The sequence below is a fragment of the Pongo abelii genome, chromosome 3 (assembly GCF_028885655.2).
Source record: "Pongo abelii isolate AG06213 chromosome 3, NHGRI_mPonAbe1-v2.0_pri, whole genome shotgun sequence".
NCBI lineage: Eukaryota > Metazoa > Chordata > Mammalia > Primates > Hominidae > Pongo > Pongo abelii.
Window position 1 is genome coordinate 195,188,419 of NC_071988.2, and position 22,218 is coordinate 195,210,636.

At 38.3% G+C, this 22,218-nt stretch overlaps 1 protein-coding gene and 1 long non-coding RNA gene across 3 annotated transcripts in view; one reads left to right on the forward strand and one right to left on the reverse strand.

Moving 5' to 3' along the window:
* Nucleotides 1-22,218, forward strand: part of GALNTL6 (polypeptide N-acetylgalactosaminyltransferase like 6) — a 1,265,432-nt gene that overhangs the window by 1,145,215 nt on the left and 97,999 nt on the right. For both annotated transcript variants that reach the window (XM_024246076.2, XM_024246077.2), the window contains one exon: nt 6,078-6,185. In XM_024246076.2, the coding sequence (XP_024101844.1) occupies nt 6,078-6,185 (108 nt within the window). The remainder of the gene's footprint in view (nt 1-6,077; nt 6,186-22,218) is intronic.
* Nucleotides 6,411-14,357, reverse strand: LOC129059143 (uncharacterized). Its single transcript, XR_008524874.2, has 3 exons — nt 14,101-14,357; nt 12,957-13,332; nt 6,411-6,570 (listed from the first exon to the last, which is right to left on the reverse strand). It is a non-coding gene; the product is annotated as an uncharacterized LOC129059143 (long non-coding RNA).

Genomic DNA, 22,218 nt, shown 5'->3' on the forward strand with positions numbered 1-22,218 from the left:
TTGTATTTTTAGTAGAGACGGGGTTTCACCGTGTTAGCCAGGATGGTCTCGATCTCCTGATCTCGCGATCCACCCGCCTCGGCCTCCCAAAGTGCTGGGATTACAGGCATGAGCCACCGCGCCCGGCTTTTTTCTTTTTTTTTAAGTGATCATAGGGGCCCTACGGTGGGAAAAAAAATAAATCGCAGGATTCTATAGTTTTCTCAACACTGAATTTAGAATTTAAAAAGTCTGCCCAGAAGTTTCTTGAATTTGACTTAACTACACAGAGAAACTTCTGAGGGGAAGAATTTTAAGAACCAGGATGAGGTTATCGATAGAAGACATGAATTTAGAGTCCTTGGAAATGGTGGTAACAGAACTCTAAGATGACCCTCTTCCCTTGGTTTATTCACATGAATATGTCAATGTTACAGGTAAAAGAGATTTGGCAAATGTAATTAAGATTATCAATCAGTTCACTTTAAGAAGAGGAGGTGGTCAAGGTAGGCCTCGTCTAATCACATGAGTTTAACCACTGCTGGGATGGAAGTTCTGTGAAGCAAGGAACTAAAAATGGCGTCGATAAGCTGAGAATGGTCCCCAGTCAGCAGCCATCAAGAAAATGGGGATCTCAGTCCCACAATTTGCAAACTGAATTCTGGCAATAACCTAAATAAACTTGAAAGCAGATTCTTCCCCTGAGGCTCCAAGTAAGAGCTCCACCCAGCAGACACCTAGACTTCAGCCTTGTGAGACCCGTGGTGGAGAGCCTTGTTGAGCCCTCATGGACTCCTGACCTACAGAACTGTGATACAGTAAATGTATGTCGTTTTAAACAACTAAGTATGTGGTCATCTGTTATGCACGTAAATCTGTAAACACAGTGTTAGAGTGACCCTGTGAGAATAATTAGTTGAAATTTTATTACTGTGTGTCTATTAGGTTGTTTTGCTATATCTTAAAAAGGAAAGAGTCTTACTTACCCATTTGGGCTGCTACAGCAAAGTGCTATAGACTTATAAATAACAGAAATTTATTTCTCACTGTTCTGGATGCTGCAAGTCTGATATCAGAGTGCCAGCATTGTTGGGTTCCGGAGAGGGCTCTCTACCAAGTTGCAGACTGCCAACTACTCATTGTGTCTTCACATGGTGGAAAGACAGTGAGAGAGTTCTCTGGGGTCTCCCTACCTCCAAATACCACCACACTGGAGGTTAAAATTTCAACATATGAATTTGATAGGGTGGGTGGATACAAACATTCAATCCATAACAGAAAGCAATAATGATTTATTGAACTTTCTCTCGCGGCAGTTTTCATTCTGCAAATACTCTCCTAAGAAGCATTTAGTTCACTTCTGCTCACTTTGTAAGTATTTTACAAGATCACATGAAGTGAAGAATAGGTTAAGGCCAGAAAATGTAAGGCATTGCTCCAGACCTTGATCCCACATCTTGTCCTCACTTGTCACCATCTCCTAGTCCTGCAGGAGAGATTGGCCACCTCCACAAGCTAATCAATATTGTCACTTTTTTGTGAAAAATAAAAAGCTGTGCCAACAAATTCCTATCTCCCAGCTGCAGATGATAAGAAAGTTTCTTTGCCTTGACATTTGCTTATCTTTGACCAATAAGCACTGATATTTGATTATACACTGGACTATCCAGCATTCTCCTCCCTCCCATTTCCCACCCCATCACCTGTTGTCTAATTACTTTTAAATTCTACCTCTTTAAAATGCACGAGTAAGAATTAAAGTAATCTCTCAAATAATTACAGTCACTACATTTGATTTAAAATATCAGAAGAGGCTGAGAAAAAAATGACTATTAATTAGGGTGGAACAACATCTATAATAAATCCAAAATCTTGGTAATTTAACATTAATAAGAATTTTCTATTGCTTGTCTCACAATTTGGAGGAGGAGGCATGAGCAATGCTTCACCCAGTTTTCAGCAACCCTGTCCCCATCCATTTAATGATTCTACCATCTGCTAGGGCCTCAGAATCCTCCTGTGTATCTTCTGCAATTACTCAGGCTCTGAGGGAAAAATATATTCTAAATAAGGTAGAGAAAGAAGTCCACTTGTAATTTCTTTGGCCCAGAGGTGATGCGCATGACTTCCATTTGCATTCCACTGGCAGGAAACAATTACATAGTCACATCTAAATACAAACGAGCTGGGAATTATAACTTGGCTGTGTGCCCAGGAGGAAGGGAGCATGGAGATTGCTGAGTCCTAGCTCTGTATCCCGTACAATAGAAAAAGATGAAATCTATGAGTGATCCATAAATTTTGGTTATCGGTGTTAGTAATTCACCTTTATCATGGATTTAGAAATATGTAGTTCCAATTACTACTGTTGCATAACAAAGCTTAGCACCATAAAGCAACTGTTTTATTAAGCTTTTGGATTTTGTGGGCCGCAAATTCAAAAAAAGGCACAGAGGAGATAGCTCGTTTCTGCCCTGTGATATCTGGAGTCCCGGAGGGATGATTCAACAGCAAGGGGCTGGAATCACGTAGAGGCATCTTTATTCACAGCGCTGGCAGCTAATGTTGGTCATCAGTTAAAACTCCAAGCAAAGGTGTTTACCCAATGCATGACATCTCAGGTGCTTGGACTTTTTCACAATGGAGTAGCCTCAGAGAGTCAAATTTCTCACATGGAAGCCCAGAGTTTCAAACACAAATGCCCCAGAGGACAGGCTATGTGCCTTTTATGACCTATCTTCAACCACTTCTGTTGTACTCTACTGGTCTAAGAATTCATAAGCCCACCCTAATTCAAAGAGAGGAGACATAGACCGATCCGCTAATGGAAAGTTGGTTACCAAGGTCACATTGCAGAGGGGTATGTGCAATGGAAGATATTGTGGTGTCTAATTTTGGAAACTATAATCTCCCACATACATTATCTTAGAATCACTGAACTTTAGTGTTTGAAAGGATTAATTTCCTTATAGAACAAGAGCCAGCAAACAATAGTCCACTGCCAGTTTTTGTAAGCAAGGTTTAACTGAAATACGCCATGCCTATTTGTTAGCAGATTTGAGGAGTTCCAAAAGACACCATATGACCTACAAAGGCAAAAGTATTTATTATCTAGCCCTTTACAGAAATAGTTTGCATAATCTGTAGATACAATATCAATTAAACACGTGGACACTGAAGTTAGACTACTAAGTTTTCAAATCTCAGTTCTGGAAGTGGCCAGTTATGTGGCTTTGAACAAGCTACTCAGCGTCTCTAGGCTGCCATTTTCCCACCTTCATAATTGGGGAAACAGTAAAGTCTGTCACTGAATTGTGAGCATTACATGAAATAATTAATGAAAAGGGCATAATTAGCTTTCATAAATGCTAACTTGTGCTGTAGAATTGCCTTAAATTATCAGCTAGATCAAATGTCCATTCGAGTCATGTGTTTATCTCCAGTGTCATCTGCTGCAGATTTCAACACATCTAATGATACGGGAAGTCCATTCTATCTTTAATCATTTTATTAGAAATTTCTTCCTACTAGGTTGAAATCTGCCCCCTTATAGCTATATGCAATTAATCCTGGTTCTATCTCCTAAAGGCTCTACAAAACATCTCTTCCAAATATTAGGTTCTTTGAAAAGGCTATCTCTGAATTTTATCTTATCAGAACTACACATGTTTAGTTCTTTCAATTGCCTCTCCTAAGACAGAGTTCACATCACTTTTCAACTTTAAAATTCCCTTTAGAAGGAAATATAAAGCATTTATCCAGAAATTAGCAAAAGACTTCAGGCCTGCAGATACATCTAGATCTTTGGTCCCTAAATTCTCCATAGTATGTTAATGATGTGTGTTTTGTGCTACTCAGTCTTTTTCCACACTTCCTGCTGTGGAAGAGTTGATTTCTTAAGATCCTGGGACAGGTGTTTATTGTTGCCTTTTTATGTTCAGTGTTATAGAGCTCCAGCCTGTGGAGATCTTTCCAGATGTTGATAATGTAGTTTAGACTGTCCACTGCCCTTACCAGCTTTATATCACCCACACATATTTCTGAAGGCTTGATCCAAATCGTTAATAAATATCCCATCAAGTTGAATTAATACTATGAGTAATTCTGAACTCAATTATAGTAACTGAATGTTGCTTTAATAATTGCACTTCTTCCTTCCTGGACTTCCATTGACCTTAATCACCATTTGTTCAACGATTCTCACTTGGGTGTCATTCCTCTTAGTGAAAGAAGTTGGAAGCAAATATAAAGGAAAACATAAGCATTTCTCTTTCTCTCTTTCAATATTACACTTCAAATCAAGATATGTATCTGTATTACTCAGGGGTCTCAGAGACCCCTGTATTACTGTATTACTGTATCTGTATTACTCAGAGAAACCAAACCAAGAGGAGAGAGAGATTAATTTTAAGGAATTGGTTCACATGATTGTGGAAGCTTGGTAAGTCCACAATCTTCAGAGTAGGTGGGCAAGCTGGAGACCCAGGGATTCTGCTGGCAGAATTCCTTCTTTCTCAGTAAAAGGCAGACTTTGTTCTATTAACATCTTCATCCAATTGAATGAGGCCCATCCACATCATGGAAGGTAATTCACTTTACTCAAAGTCCACTGATTTCAAATGTTAATGGAATGCAAAAAACACCTTCACAGAAAGATCCAGAATAGTGTTTGACCAAGTATCTGGGCACCATGGTCCAGCCAAGTTGAGTCATAAAATTAACCATCAGAGTATCTCTTTTTATAATCATTTATCTTACAATAAAAATAGCTAAGACTATAGCCTATATGAAGCCTGGATTTATGTTTTGATAATTAGTTCTTTTATAATAGAAGATCTGTTATATAAAACCACAATTAAGTGTGCGTCTGTCTGAGAAGGTAGTCATGGTTAAATATAACCATGACTTTTGTTACTAAATATAAAAGTACAGCATCTAGGGCCAGGTGCAGTGGCTCATGCCTGTAATCCCAACACTTTAGAAGGCCGAGGTGGGCAGATCACCTGAGGTCAGGAGTTCAAGACAAGCCTGGCCAACATGGTGAAACCCCGCCTCTACTAAAAATACAAAAAATTAGCTGAGCGTGTGGTAGTGGGCACCTATAGTCTCAGCCACTTGGGAGGCTGAGGTAGGAGAATTGCTTGAACACAGGAGGCAGAAGTTTCAGTGAGCCAAGATCACACCATTGCACTCCAACCTAGGCAACAAGAGCGAAACTCCATCTCAAAAAAAAAAGTACAGCATCTTAACTGATTATTTTCTGTACCTAAGAAAAAGATCAGTGGGGGGCAGAAATGAGAATGCAACTCTGATTTTTAAGGTTAGCACTGTTGCAAGTTTCAGAATGCAACTTAAAAGGTATGATATGCTTGTGTTCTTTAAAGCATTCACCTATTTTTAAAATTTCACTTTTTATATGTTAAATTTTTAAATTGGCATTTTAATTTCAAATGTTATTTCTTCAAATGATTTTACAAGATTATTGAAACAAATATCTATATAAATAAGATGTCTAAGCATGAAATGTGAGTTCAATACAATATTTGTAACAAAATTTTACTAGAATTTTTCTTAAGCCAACATGTTGTCTATGGAAACAGGATTTTATTGAACTAGTATTTTAGTTTTGGTTTTGTTTTGTTAAGACAGGGTCTCGCTCTGTTGCCCAGGCTGAAGTGCAGTGGTGCTAACATAGGTCACTTCAGCAAGCCTACCTCAGCCTCCCAAGTAGCTGGGACTGAAGGCTCACACCACCACACACAGCTAATTTTTGTATTTTTTGTAGAAATGTGGTTTTGTCATGTTGCCCAGGCTGGTCGTGACCACCTGGGCTCAAGCAATCCTCCCTCCTTGGCCTCCCAAAGTACTGGGATTATAAGCATGAACCACTGCACTCAGCTGTATTTTGGTTTTAAACTTTTATGAATCTAGGTTTTAAAAAAAAAAGTGGTTTTCTTTTCTGGTTAGCCATTTATAATAAGTAGAAATTATTGATTTAAAGACTTTTAGAGATTTTAAGATGGTTTATGAGTCCTACTGATTATTCCTTTCTTGTGTGAAATTCACTGTTGTCTTTTGTTCTATTTTTCCCTCTTCAGGTTTGGATGTGTGGAGGAGAAATGTTTGATGTTCCATGTTCTAGAGTTGGTCATATCTACAGGAAGTACGTTCCATACAAAGTTCCATCTGGGACAAGCCTGGCAAGAGTGAGTAACTCAGCATCAGAACAGACTGGGGTTGATATGGCTTTCTGAAACCAGAGTAACCAACCTTGCCCATGGCACAGTCTGAGAAAAGCTCTCCAGTGTATAGAGAGCTCCTCTGCTTCTCAGAGTCTTATTTCCATTGCTTAAAGAAGTATTAACTATAATGCTATTTCTTGTTACAAATTGTTTCAAAGTATTTTCACATACATTATATTTAATCTTCATCATTAGCTTCTGAGGTCTGTGTTCTTATCTTTATTTTTGTAGATGGGAAAATGAAGTCTGAACTAGGTGGTTGTTCATGCTCACATGAATGCCAAAAGCAGAGCAGGTCCGCGAACCTGGGGCAGCCAGTTCTCTCCACCCACATGGAGTGTAGCAGGATCTGTAATAAGTCAGATGGAAAAAGGGGTAAATGGGAGATGGGCAAAGGTGGATGTCCAAACTCTGCCTTCTTCTCTTTTATAAGTAGGGCCAGCTCTGCCTCAAATTTTGCCCCATCCTCAACATTTCAAAATTGGCTCAGTCTAAGATTTTTTTCCAATATTGTTTTGAATAAAACCTTTCTTGTAAACCAGATGCAAAGATGCTCTTCTCTTCTGCTGTTTGAAATATTTTTATGCATGTTTAGGAGAACAGACTCACAATACCATCTCCAAACAATCCTGACAATTTCTCTGCTTTCTATATTACTTTCTTCAGGGCTGGGTCAGTTTTTGTCACCACAATATGTACCTGCTACTGCTCAGAATCCAAATCTAGAAAAAGAGAATTTTATCACACTGCTACCCTAGAAATCAAATCCTGAATTATTCATTTTGGTTCTTTTACTAAGGCTGCAAGATATAACTATTTGATCTTTTATATAAGGCTCACATAACAAGCTTTCGTAAAAATAAATAAACGAATCCACCAGGAATCATTAGAGTATCAGTAACACAAGGGTAGATCTTTGGTCTGTGTTAGTTACCGCTGTACTCCCAGAACCTAAAACGGGGCTGAGGGAACACTCAGATATTTGTTGAAAGAATTAATTAATCAGGAAAGCTAAGAGAGGAAAATGCTGGAGATTTAAGTTGTTACTAAAACTTAAATACTTTTTAATGAGTATAACAAAATTTTCTTTTACAGTGAATCTTTGTGGGGCGGGGGGAGTTGTTCTTCCTTATTCCCTTTCTGAGAGTATTCATCAACTGTCCATTTTTCTTTAGCCACATCCATATTCTTTAACAGCAATTAGAGCTTCTAGTAATAACATTACCTTACACACACCTTGAATGGAAATACAGGCTGAGTATCCCTCATCCAAACTGCCTAGGACCAAGAGTGTTTCAGATTTTCAGATTTTTTCCCAGATTTTCAGATTTTTTCCAGATTTTGGGATGTTCACATATACATAATGAGATATCTTGGGGATAAGACCCAAGTCTAAACACAAAATTCATTTATGTTTCATATACACCTTATATACATGGCCTGAAGGTAATTTTATACAATATTTTTAATAATTTTGTTCATGAAACCAAATTTGTGTTAGTACTTATGTGTGGAATTTTCTACTTGTGGCACCATGTTAGCACTCAAAGAGTTTTGGATTTTGGAGCATTTTGGATTTTGTATTTTCAGATTACGGATGCCCAACCTGTAGTAATATTCCTGCTTTCTCTAACTAAATTAAAATTTTAATTAGATGCTAATAACATATTCCTCTAAGTAGCTGTCGAAATACACTATTTGAAGGGAAAAAGCAGTCACAAAATCATAAAGTAATTAAAGAGCTGCATTTGGGTAAGGAAATATGGTTTGATTTAGTCATAAGACTTAAGACATATGAATCAGAAAACAATAGTTCACAGGAAAGTAAATGATTGAACAATTTAGAGCACATGTCACCAATCAGCCTGGTAGATATAATAAATGATAGCAGTTTAAAATATCCTAAAGATAATAATATTCTCTCATGTATCCACTTTTATTCACTCATATGCTCCCCCGCTTGTGCTCTGAAAAGAACCATCCTTGCAAGACAATGGGTGTGTATGCTTGCTTCGTAGTCTAAAGTGGAGTGTAAAAGCTTGTAGGGGAATGTTGTGCTGATCCAAAAGGACCTATTTTCAAGAAAATAAAACTGTTCATATATTTTCAAGAAAGAAATTAAGTACTTTTTCAAGGATTGTCAAATATGGAGAAACTGGGGTTGGCACATAAAACTTCCAGGAAAAAGTGAATATTTATTCAACTGAAAAAAAGTCCATAATTCTGAATTTTAATCTTTTCCACTCAAATTTTACTTCAGGGCTCATTTTTATTTTTTTTTTCTAAACTGCTAGAGCAATCAGAAAGTCATAAATATTAAAGCTTGACTGTCACTCTGAGAAACATTTTATGGTTTTTTTAAGTTAAAAAAAGTACATTAAAATGAAAAACAATTCTGATATTTTGTGGGAGCACCTCAACTACCTTGCTACATGCTACATTATTACTATATCATCAAAAATGAAGAGAGACTTTATATATACTTCAAATGCAGGGCCACGTCTACTCAACTGGTATTTTAATCTTGCAGCCTCATCAGGAAATGCAGATGAAGGTGGAGACTTGACTCCAAAGGCTTATTTTCTTACTCTACAAAGCTCAATTAATTCTTCAAAAATGTGCACTTTTCACATTGATGATTCCAAAAGACTTCCAAAACATTTAAACACACACATAGACACACAAATGTCTGAACAGCCTTAAACAGCCTGCTGGTTGGTGTATACTATAGAAATACATTTGTAAAATTAGTTCTTCAGTACCTTCTATTTACCTGGCATTAGAGTCTGGTTGCAAGAGACAGGATATCCATATATGAAGTCATTAGAGGACAGTACAAGACAAGTAACTGCTTAAATGTATCATAAGGATATGTATAGGTAGAGGGAAGAGGAAGAAGTAGCACCATAGCTGTGACCTTCTTCAGTCCTCTCAAATTAAAGCACTTGAAAGAGGACCTTCAAGAATATGTCCACTGAATTAACGAGTTTCATATAACAGTGGTTTCCAAACTCAGGATGAATGATGAGAGCCAATTCCTGACTAACATTTCACCCAGCCTCAGTGAACTAAGAAAAATAATAATCCCAAAGATAAATCTGTTCAACTTAATAACATCTTTTTATGCAGAAACTATAAGCTATTTTTCATTGGAAAAAAAATAGAATGCAAGATAGTAAATTTTTGTTAGTGCCCTTATTTGGCAAAAACAAAAATCAGCATCACTTTGTCATTTCCCACAAAATGTAAAAACCTAGGACACCATAACTTACACTTCAGCTTCATCTGGGAATCAGAGTATTCACTTGTCATTAATAAGCCTAGATAGTTTTACTGAGTCAGCTCGGGGCCTAATGTCAGCACACTGGGACACGGTTGTGGTGTCTTGCCACAAGGAACAAGCAGCGAGTCCCTGAGGGAAGGGATGCTCGTGTCTAGAGTTGCACGGAGACTAGAAAGACAGCAGGGCTGTGGTGACAATCATCCTTTCTTTGGGATGGCACTGGCCATCCTTCATCACAGAAGTGTGAGCACCTCCTCAGCAAAGATCCACTGAGTGTCGCTTTGCACAGCCCGAGGAGGCTGAGTGGCAAATAGGTGGAAGAATCTCAAAGAAGAGATTCTTCTCTTCCTTTCGACAGGTTTTTATGTGAGCCAGGCACTCTGCTGAAGGATCAGCTATTACTGGCACCTATGGGGCCAGTCCCCAAACTCCTCTGTGAATGTCAGTGTGTTCAGGAACAATCAAAGCCACTGGATCTGTAACAGGTGGCTGTAATAGCAGGGACATGTCAGAAGTGGAGAGCAGTCACCCCATGGCTAAACATACCAGCTGATTGTCACACAGCAGTGGTCTTCACGGGAACAACTTGGCCCATGAGAGTTTCCTCAGACGGTCACCATGCCAGAGTGCTGCCCTGCAGACTGTGAGTGGGGCAGTCCTGGAAGTGCACACAGCCACCCTCGCCAATACAAGACAAGGTTAGAACCAAACACTTACCCCAAGTCTGTAAGAAATATCAGAGAATGCAAACCTGTATATTGCTGTATTTCACCTCTGGCATAGTATCAGTAATTTTTTCATTTTAAAATTTCACCCTAATATCAAAATTAAAAGAACTAGAGAAGCAAGAGCAAACAAATTCAAAAGCTAGCAGAAGACAAAAAATAACTAAAATCAGAGCAGAACTGAAGGAGATAGAGACACCAAAAAAACCTTCAAAAAATCAATGAATCCAGGAGCTGGATTTTTGAAAAGATCGACAAAATAGGTAGACTGCTAGTTGACTAATAAAGAAGAAAAGAGAGAAGAACCAAATAGATGCAATAAAAAAAGATAAAGAGGATATCACCACTGATCCCACAGAAATACAAACTACCATCAGATAATACTATAAACACCTCTACCCAAATAAACTAGAAAATCTGGAAGAAATTGATAAATTTCTGGACACATACACCCTCCCAAGTCTAAACCAGGAAGAAGTCAAATCCCTGAATAGACCAATAACAAGGTCTGAAATTGAGGCAGTAATTAATAGCCTACCAACCAAAAAAAGTCCAGGACCAGATGGATTCACAGCCAGAGGCACAAAGAGGAGCTAGTACCATTCCTTCTGAAACTATTCCAAATAATAGATAGAGAGGGAATCCTCCCTAACTCATTTTATGAGGCCAGCATCATCCTGATACCAAAACCTGGCAGAGACACAATAAAAAGAAAATTTCAGGCCAATGTCCGTAATGAACATCAATGTGAAAATCCTCAATAAAATACTGGAAAACCAAATCCAGCAGCACATCAAAAAGCTTATCCACCATGATCAAGTTGGCTTCATACCTGGGATGCAAGGCTGTTCAACATACGCAAATCAATAAATATAATCCATCACATAAGCAGAACCAATGACAAAAACCACACGATTATCTCAATAGATGCAGAAAGGACTTTGACAAAATTCAACACCCCTTCATTCTGAAAACTCTCAGTGAACTAGGTATCGATGGAACGTATCTCAAAATAATGAGAGCTATTTATAACAAACCTACAGCAATATCATACTAAATGGGCAAACACTGGAAGCATTCCCTTTGAAAACCAGCACAAGACAAGGATACCCTCTCTCACCACTCCAACCTAGTATTGGAAGTTCTGGCCAGGGCAATCAGGCAAGAGAAAGAAATAAAGAGTATTCAAATAGGAAAAGAGGAAGTCAAATTGTCTCTGTTTGCAGATGACATGATTGTGTATTTAGAAAACCCCACCGTCTCAGCCCAAAATCTCCTTAAGCTGATAAGAAACTTTAGCAAAGTCTCAGGATACAAAATCAATGTGCAAAAACCACAAGCATATCTATACACCAATAATAGCCAAATTATGAGTGAACGCCCATTCACAATTGCTACTAAGAGAATAAAATACCTAGGAATACAACTTACAAGGGATGTGAAGGACCTCTTCAAGGAGAACTATAAGAACCACTCAAGAACATGGGAGACTTTAAATTTTTTTCTAGTTTCAGGACAGGAGCTAAAACTGAAGTCAAATCTCATAAAAGCCAAATTGTACAGGCTGCTTCCCAGGTCCTGAAAATGTTAACTTAGAGTAAAAGGGATAGAGGTTAAATGGTAAAGGAGTAGAGCTGGGTCTATGAACTGAGGTCTGTCTGGTCGAGGTTCATGCTGCTCACCATAATGTTTCTTCTAGAGTGCTTGAGACAAACTGGAGCAGCCTGGGCATCTCTGGTAGGGCACCAGTTTAGCAAAGTACCAAGTAGAAATGGGCAGGCAGAGAGTTACAGAGGGTGTGCGTGGGACCTGTGGAGTTAGCCTTGGAAGACCCTAGATGCAGATCACAGTGTTGACCTTTACTCCTTGACTGTAGGGCCTTGAACAGGAAGTGTCAGGATAAAAATAGAAGAGGCAAAATAGAAAAGTCAACCAACAAATTATTAAAATGGAGAAAGTCTAAAGAAAGTCTAAAGAAATTAACATTTCGAATGCAAGGAGCATTTGTAAAAAAAATCATAAAAGATTTTTATTGATTTGCTACACTGTGCATGGAGGTGGGGCTCACATGTGACTATGAACTTTCCATCTCAGCATCCCAGAGAAAATAGTATCAGTCAAAAACAGGGAAGGGAGGAAGAGGAAAGAGGAAGAGACTGAGACTGGTTTTAGATAAAGTTAAGTGACAGCCTGGGATAGCCTGGGACAGCCAGATCTGGAGAGATACCCACAGATTTTCCATCCAGAATTCTGAGAGCACACAAAAACTTTTGACAGATTTTCTTTGGCAAATAAATGTTTACTTCTGAAAAAAGAAATGCTTACTGTGCCAGTCACTGTGCTAGGCCCTGGAAGTTTAAGTGATGAACAAGTCAAACACAAATCTCAACCAGACAGTAATGTAGAGTCCACACCATGCAGCAGTAATCCATGTATTCCAATGCCAGAATATCGTGAGGATGAGAAAACGGTTAAATGAAAATAATAAAGCGCATTATGGAATGAAATCTGTATCTTATATAGTTCACTATTTGGAAACTGTTTTTTAATAAACTGTCATATTATAATTGAGATTATGATGTAACAAAAGAGAAATATATGCCCTATATAGCATATAGCATTGTTTTATTTATAGCAATATATATTTGATATTAACAAATTATGTTTAATGACCCAATAGGCTAATCTACATACAAGTTACAAACATTTTTGACTTTATGCATTTACCTAGGGTTTCTTAGCAAAGTGTAATGACCTTTGACGATTTCCTATGGTTATTATACTTCACAGGCACAAAGTTCTAAGTCTGAGGTCTGAGGGAGAATTGCGGTTGTGCCTCTGTAAGCTGTGAAACGACTTCTTTATATACTTCCCAAGATGCCTTTCTTCCTTCCTGTGCCATCTCCCTGGTGACATCCAGCTCTTTTGATTCCATAGATCCTCTCAGACTCTTGAAAATGATGGAGGTTGGGAGAGGCATAGAGAAAGGGAGGAGGAGGAGGTGGAGGCAGAGGGCTTCAATGTAAAAGCCAGACTACCCCAAGTCGATTAATAAATGCTTCTTCATTGTTGACCATGGTGTCAGCTTTCCCATCTGAAATAGCTGAAATAAAAGAGCACAATGTCAGGCAAACACAGCTCGCCCTTGTTTATGTCAGAAAAAGATATCAGCCGAGGAAAAGCATTAACAAAACCAAAATGACTAGTTTGATATCTGAAAATAAAATCACCAACAAGGTTATAAAGTATGGTGATGAATGGGAAATCTATACTCCCTCAAATTGACCTTTCTCTCCCGATGACTGTAAATCACTGTACTCTCTTAAAGCTGCCCAGCATACAAGAGCTTGTGGCACGATAACCTTGGGACACCAACAGCAGCACCACTTCTCTCTCCTGCTCTTAAAACTGCAGGGTTCAGATGCTCTATTTGAAACCATCATTGAGTTCAGGGGCATGGTGGCCTATCATGGGATTTCTCCCAAAATGCAGGAAATGATAGATCTTCCCTCAGGACTCAGCCCTCATAAATGGCTAGGACTTTTGCGCAGAGGCAATTCTTCTGAAAACAATACCTTTCTCTAACTCTTCCTTACAATATAACCTAAAGGGCAATAAGGCTGTCTAATAGTTTTGCTCAAAACTAAAGATGATTCACATACTGCAATTATATGTTTGCTTCTCTCCTGACTTGGCCACAGTTTAAAATATAATACCTCAGGACAGGCATAGTGGCTCATGCCTGTAATCCCAGTGCCTCAGGAGGCTGATGCAGGAGGATCACTTGAGGTCAGGAACTTGAGAACAGGCTGGGCAACATAGCAAGGCCCCAGCCTTAAAAAAGTTTTTTTTTTTTTTTTTTTAAAGTTACCTGGGTGTGGTGGCATGTGCCTATAGTCCCAGCTACTTGAGAGGCTGAGAAGGGAGGATTGCTTGAGCCCGGGAAGTCAAGGCTGCAGTGAACCACGATCAAGCCACTGCCCTCCAGCCTGGGTGACAATGTGAGACCCTGTATCAAAAATAAAACAAAACAACACAAAATATAATACCCTCTACTTAGGAGCTTTTTATTTTAAAAATTAAGGCATCTTCCATAAATAATGTCTCATTATTCTCCATGATTGATATCCTCTCTAAAAGTCAATCATAAATTAATGTGACAATGATTCAATAAATCATTAAATACCATGAGTTCATTGCATGCTATAAAGATAAATGTCATCTCTAACCTCAAAGAAGTCTCAGGCTAGATAAATCCTATTAATAAATATTTATCAAGTGCCTACTATGTGCCAGGCAGAAATGCACACAGCATGCTATGTATCCTAAGCAAACAGCATTGGGCCTTGCCAGTTAGATCAAGCCACCCCTTTGTGATGTAATGTCACCTTACCTTGGGGCATCCCCTGCACTGGGGATGAGTTTCTGGTAGACGACACTGGTAGAGCACTCACTCGCCCTTCAATCCTCCTTTTTAAACATTGAGCATTTCCTGCTTGTGTTAACCATGAGAAAAATTAGACCAAGGGAACCATTCTGTCAGCCAAGGACCCACAGAGAAGAAATGAGAAAATATGAAACACAAATTTATTCGCCACTCAACCCTCATCTACTACCTTAATTCCTAACCCAATGGCATCAGAATTTTTAAACTGTCTATATATTTTGTTAGTTTAACAAATAACAATAGAATCCTACATTGCTTTTAAAAATTTTAAACAATATGGAGGTAAAGCATAGATTTTTTTCATATCAAACATAGACACTAAAACAGAAAGTAAAATAGCAAATTGCTGGCAGGTATAGTCTCTTGCCATTTGCAAGTATCATGAAAAAAATATGTGAGGTAAAGACGACATTATTTTCAAACTTGGTAATTTCCCACAAAACCTCGCAAAACTTTTTTTTTTTTTTTTTGAGATGAGGTCTAACTTTACCTAGAAGGTAAAGTTGGCCATTGATATATGAAATAATGTTTAAAAAACAGTATGGACTGATTGCAGTAAACACATACGAACTCAAAACTAACTCCACTTCCCAACTAGGAATCATTTATTTATAGAATACAGAAAGTAATTTTTTTTCTTTTTGAAATGGAGTCCCACCCTGTCACCCAGGCTGGAGTGAAGTGGCGTGATCTCGGCTCACTGCAACCTCTGCCTCCCGGTTTCAAGTGATTCTCCTGCCTCAGCCTCCCAAGTAGCTGGGACTACAGGCACATGCCACCATGCCCAGCTAATTTTTGTAATTTTAGTAGAGACGGGGTTTCACCATGTTGGCCAGGATGGTCTCGATCTCTTGACCTCATGATCTATCCACCTCAGCCTCCCAAACTGCTGGGATTACAGGCGCGAGCCACCACACCCGGCCAACATTTTATTATTATTATTTTTTAGAGACAGGGTCTCACTCTATTGCCCAGACTGAAGTGCAGTGGTGCAATCTGTGCTCACTGCAACCTGGAACTCCAGAGCTCAAGCCATCCTCCATCTCAGCCTCCCAGGTAGCTGGGACTACAGGCACACGCCACCATGCCTGACTAATTTTTGTATTTTTGGTAGAGATGGGGGTCTCACTATCTTGCCAAGGCTTGTCTCAAACTCCAGGAGGCCTCAAGCAATCCTCCAGCCTCAACCTCCCAAAGTTCTGGGATTATAGGCATGAGCCACCATGGACAGCCTCAAAACTATTTTTTAAGTTTAGTTTTTTCCAACTTATTTACTCTAAATATTTTTTCTTCAAAAGTTCTCACAGATGTTATATTCTTCCCAACATTAAGGAATTTTGCTTAATTTAAATTTTTCAAATATTCCATGGTGCTTTCCCAAGTTTCAGCTCAGCTATGACTCGTGATTCAATTATCTGATGCTTTCCATTGTGCAAAAGACAGCTTGTAATTGAGTCAGGTAGTCCCCAAGCTATGAGGACAATATTAAGCATTTCTTGAGCTATCACATGAGGACAAAGATTGTATGTTAGCTTTTGTTTATGCCTATTGGGATATTTCATAATGTAAATAGAATATCTGAATAGTGATCCCAGTTAATTGCATAATAACAAGCTATCATGACTAATCATTACTTTCACTTTGTCATTCTTAATGAAATTAAAATGGGATTTATCTTCCACTTCCTATGGGATCTTTTCCAGTTTGTTTTGGTTATTCTTTCTCCTACCTAGAGACCTTGGCATTTCAGGCAGTTATTGAGCATTTATATAACTTTCTTTTTTCAAAACACTTGAGAAACAAACTACATGGTGAGACAAGTTTGTGGACTAGAGAGAATTTTAATTGCATTTTTATCATTATCCCCATTAGAAGTGACCATTTACCTGTATTCACAATTCCACTAGAGTCTCATAAAGGAGAATGCTGGCTCAGACAAAGTAGGTCCCTGCTGCTACAAAATAAAGCTGCTGAAATTTAAGCAAACTCAAATATTTTAGCATGCCATAATCTCAATAACCAAAAATGCAACTCTTGCAAAGAAGAGCGGGGCTGGCCATTTAATAACTGTCTTCCAGGAACCCAATCCCACATCTAAGCCATGGGAGCACCTGGATGGTAGGGACTCATTTCATGGAATTAGCTTCTTCCCATGAGATGTGTGAATGCACAGTACCGCAGTGCTTGGGGCCTCTGCAATTTCATTCACATTCCAATCCTCCATGTTTCCAATGGTTTATTAGTTCATGGCAAGAATTCCATTTCCAACTGCAATTCCAGCCCAAGTGTATCTCCATTTTAGTGCCAGTTGAGATACAGAAAGTAGTTCTAGTTGCTATTTTGTAAGCTGAGAAATGGTCAAAAACAAAATGGCAGCTTTGTGGTGTGTGGATGCTTCTGGGTGTTCTAACTCTGAAAACAGTTGATAGAAATAAAATTTTGCAGATTACTTACAATTTGGACAGATATAATTTTCAATCTAAGACCCCTGTAATGGGCATTTAGAAACATAGGGATTTTATTTTCTGCCTGTTTGAAAGTCTGGGAAATAAAACAAGGTTTATTAATAATAATTGGAATAAATGCTATAGCACCTTTTAGTTCAACCACAGTTTGTTTGAATGCTTGCTGTGGATGTTCTTGTGAGGGAACCAAACTCTTGATAATCTCTTTGGGTGCTGATTAGAAAATGCTGGTTGTGATTTATAAAAAAATATCAAATGGATTAATGATAATCATCTAGAAATAAGGTCGTACTTCATTTTATACCTAAGTTGTGATGACATGAGGCACCATTGGCTTGATTACCAGGAAGAACACCATTCAGATTGTCCTCCAACCATCTGTAGACATCCCCAAAAGCCTCCATCACATATGATTGTGCACCCACTTGTCAGAAGCATACCCATGCTGCACTGCCCCGGATTTGCTTCTTTTGTTTCTGCTTTCATTTGCCTTTGTCTCCTGCCCATGAAGCTGTAGGTGAAGGCACACCTCCACCGCCACTCACAAAAGCATCAACCACTAGCTCACAATGCTGAGTCTGGAGGAACTAAGACTTCAGTCGTTAAAGTGCCAGAACTTCTCTGGGTCCTGGGTAGACTCAGTCAAGATGGCTGTCTCCTACCTGTGGGCCATGCATACTCACTTGGACACAAATGACCTGTGTTTCTGTGGTCTCTCTTCAACAGTTCCAGCTTCTGATTATCTCCACTTTTCCAGGGTTTCAGAAAATCAATCACATAAAATGATTCCGACATACTCTGACCCTCAAACCCAGCCAAAACAAACAAATACAATCTTAAGGGATACATGAAAATTAGCAACCATACTTTCATTTTAGTCCTATTATCCTTTTTTTTTTTTTTTTTTAACTTCCAAGGTAGGGCATAACAGACATTACAGCTTTCTCCTTGTTCTCTTGGATGACTTGCTTTGGAAGAAGGCAGCACCAAGTCATGGGGATACCCAAGCAGCCCTGTAGAACAGCCCGTGTAGCAGAAAGAAAGCCGAGTCCTCCCACTCAGCACTCATAACAAGCACCAATTTGACAGACATCGAGTGAGCCACCTTGCAAAAAGATCTTTTAGCCCCATCGAAGGCTTAAGATTACTGCTACCTCAGCCAAAATCTGACTGGAACTCATGAGAAATCTGATCCGGATTGTACAGCCTATTTTATTCCCAAGTTCCTGACCCACAGAAACTGTGAAGGATAAAAAATATTTTTTATTGTTTTAAGCCACTCAGGTGTGAGACAGGGTGTTATTTATCAATAGGTAATGAATACAGTTGTTTCTGCTTAATAGTCTTTCATCGGCAACACTCAGACTAATTTTATCTTCAGGGACATGATTACCTCAGGTGGCACATTTGAAGCTCAAAAATTAGGCAAGCTTGTACACCAAAGGACACTGTTCACAGAATGAAAATCCAGCTCACAGAATGAGAGGAAAAAAATGCAAATCATACATCTGATAAGTGTTTAATATCCAGAATATAGAAAGAACTCCTACAACTTAGCAACAACAAACACACGACCTGATTGATATATGCAAGAATCTATTTCTGGAAGAGAAGAGAGAGCCCAGAAATGGATTCTTGCAAATGGTCAGTTGATTTACATAAAGGTATAAAGGTATACATTGGAGAAAACATTATTTTTTCAACAATTGATGCTAGAACAATTAGACGTTCATATCCAGAGAAGTAAATAAACAAACATCAATCTGTATCTTGCACCATATACAAAAATTAATACAAAATCAATCATAGACTTTAAATATAAAGGATACAATTATAACATTTCTAGAACACAAAAACAAAGAAGAAAAATTTTTTGAGATGAGGCAAAAATTTCTTAGGTATGACACCATAGAAAAAAACTGACAAATTGAACTTCATTGAAATTAAAACCACCTATTCTTCAAAGGCACTGTTAAGAGAATAAAAAGACAAGGACTGAAAAGAGATATTGGCAAATCACATTTCTGGCCAAAGGTTTGTATCCATAATACATAAAGAATTCTCAAATTTTAATAATAAGTAAAACAGCACAATTTTTAAAATGGGTAAATGATTTGAAAGACATTTTACCAAAGAAGATACTCAGGTGGCAAATAAGGACATGAAAAAATGATTAACATCATTAGTCATTAGGAAAATATAAATTAAAACCACAATGAGATGCTACTGCATGCTTTTATAATGGCCAAAATTAAAAAGACTGACCACACCAAGTGTTGGAGTAACTGGAAATCTCATACAATGCTAATGGGAATGTAAAATGGGTACAACCACTTTGGAAAACAATTCACATTTTTTTTAAAAGTTAGACACATACCTAGAGTACAACCTAGCCATTCCACTTCAAGATTTTTATCCAGGAGAAATGAAGGCAAATATCCATAAAAGACTTGTACAAGACTGTTCATACAGTTTTATTTGTAATAGCCCCAAACTGGGAACAACCCAAGTGTTCATCAACAGGTAAATGGATAAACAAATTGTAGTTTTTTCATGTGATAGAATACAATAAGAATGGGCTGGGCACAGTGGCTCATGCCTATAATCCCAGCACTTTGGGAGGCTGAGACAGGAGGATCACCTGAGGTCAGGAGTTCAAGACCAGCCTGACCAACGTGGTGAAACTCCGTCTCTACTAAAAAAAATACAAAATTAGCCAGGCATGGTGGCGTGCACCTGTAATCCCAGCTACTTGGGAGGTTGAAGCAGGAGAATCACTTGACCCCAGGAGGAGGTGGAGGTTGCAGTGAGCCAAGATCACACCATTGCACTCCAGCCTGGGCAAAAAGAGCAAAATTCCATCTCAAAAAAAAAAAAGAATACTATAAGAATGAATACATGCAGCTGCAGCTACATAGATAAAGATCAAAACACTTATACTAAGTGAAAGAAGCCAGACAAAAAGAGCACATACTGTATGATTCTATTTATATAAAATTCTAAAAAATACAAATTAAACTATAGTGAAAAAAAGTACATCAGTGGTTGTCTGGGGACATAGAAATGCCACAGAAAGGAGATCGGGAAAGGGATTTCAAAGAGGCATAAAGAAAGAAACCTTTGCAGGTGATGGACATGTTCCTTATCTTGATAGTGTTGATGACTCCACTAATATAGTATATACATATGTCAACATATACCAAACTATTCACTTTAAATATGAGCAGTTTCTTGTATATCAACTATTCCTCTATAAAGCTGATTTTAAAATTAGGCTTACCAGCATTTTTTAAGACACATTGTTAGCTCATTTGGGGTTTTTGTTTGTTTGTTTGTTTGTCTTATATCTAAAGGCTACATTAAATGCCATCATAAACACCACCATAGATATCCAAAATATTTGGGCAAAAATACAATAGAGATATAAAATCAAAGAGAAAGCTAACCCTTGTTCATGACAGCCCAAAGAAGATAACCACCTACAAACAGCTCACACAGACTTGGGGAAGAAGGAAAAGGAAATTGTCTGTCAGAGAAGCTCTCTTTATAGGACTAGATTAGCCTCCTCTCCTTATGCTGAAAGTTTCCCACTGACTTCAAAGAAGTGCTCAGATCAGAGAAAAGTAGAGCTAGGCTGAATAATTGTGGTGAGGTTGGGGCTGTCTTAAAGAGAATCTCTTTTGAGCTGTACCCATGATGACATTATCATATTATCAATGATAAAAGGGCTGTGGGGTGGGACTACTGAGCCACAAAAGCACTCTTAAGCATCAAAGAGGAGGCAATAAATAAACGCAGAAATTTAAAATCATGGGATACGGATACACCTCCTTGCTGTAGGAGTGACTGTGACAAATTAGAAACTGTTTCTGTGTGGGACTGGCTTTACTAGTTATCACTAGTTTCAGGGGGAAAAAGCATGTGTGTGTGTATGTGTGTGTGTGTGTGTGTGGTGTATGTGTGTGTGAAGAAAGAGGATTCACTGTAACACAATCCACCACAATACAATAGCTTAATATTGACACAAGCACGATTTGTGAAGCGGGATCTTGCCAGGACACATGTAATAATCACACCTTGCACAAAGAAATAGAAACACTCTACTGAGGTAGGATGGCCCAAATAATACAAATACAGTTGACTCCCAAATAATACACTGAGAAACTGAACAGGGATTGAATAGTCTAACAGTAAGATCTAAAATGTTGCTGGTAAAAATAATAATAATTAGTGGATAGATTTATGCAGTTTCACAAGCCAACAGGAAAAATTGAACTATCTATTTTCCTCATGCTGTACACCAACAGTGATCAGTCAAGCTGGAAATATGTTCTTATGACCTGAGGTAGAAATGTCATTAATGTTCCTGGTAAAATATCAATTCAAAGACCTGATGAGTATTAGAATTAAGGAAAGATTTAGTTTTGGATAGCACAAAGAAAACAAGACTAGAATTCTAAAGACCTCTAATGAAAGGCTGAATGTGTTGATAAATATTTGAGCAACACAGAAAAGAGACATTAATACCAGTTTGGGTTGAATAGAGGAACATATGTGATACACAAAGAACCACAGACAGGTAACATAAAAATAGAGAATACTGTTAACATCTTGTACATAGAAGATGCTCCAAACAACAGTTTCTATTTCATTTATCATTCAAGAAGATGAAGGTCTGCAGATTTTTAAAATAGAAGAATCTTTCATTGGCTTTCTACAGCAAAAAGTAAATATATTCCTCAGCTCCAGTAGCCATCTTTATCAGTCTCTTACATGACTGCCATGCTGGGTACATCCCTAGCATATGAAAACCTCTTGGATCCAACCTGAATGGATTTGGGTCCTCTCAATTTCCCTTGTGCACACTGAACTTGGGGCCTAGATGAAAGCCAACTCAGATGTACAGAAACAGAAAGGCTTCACCTACTTATTTTCACACTGAGGTTAGCATTAAGCCCTAAACAGTTCATTCTGGTCATGCTGAGCCTCACCTCTAGCTACCAATTAGTCCTGCTGTTTCCTCAAATTCTGTGACTGCTTCCCTGTTTGCTTCACAGATAGAGGGCCAGCAGGATCC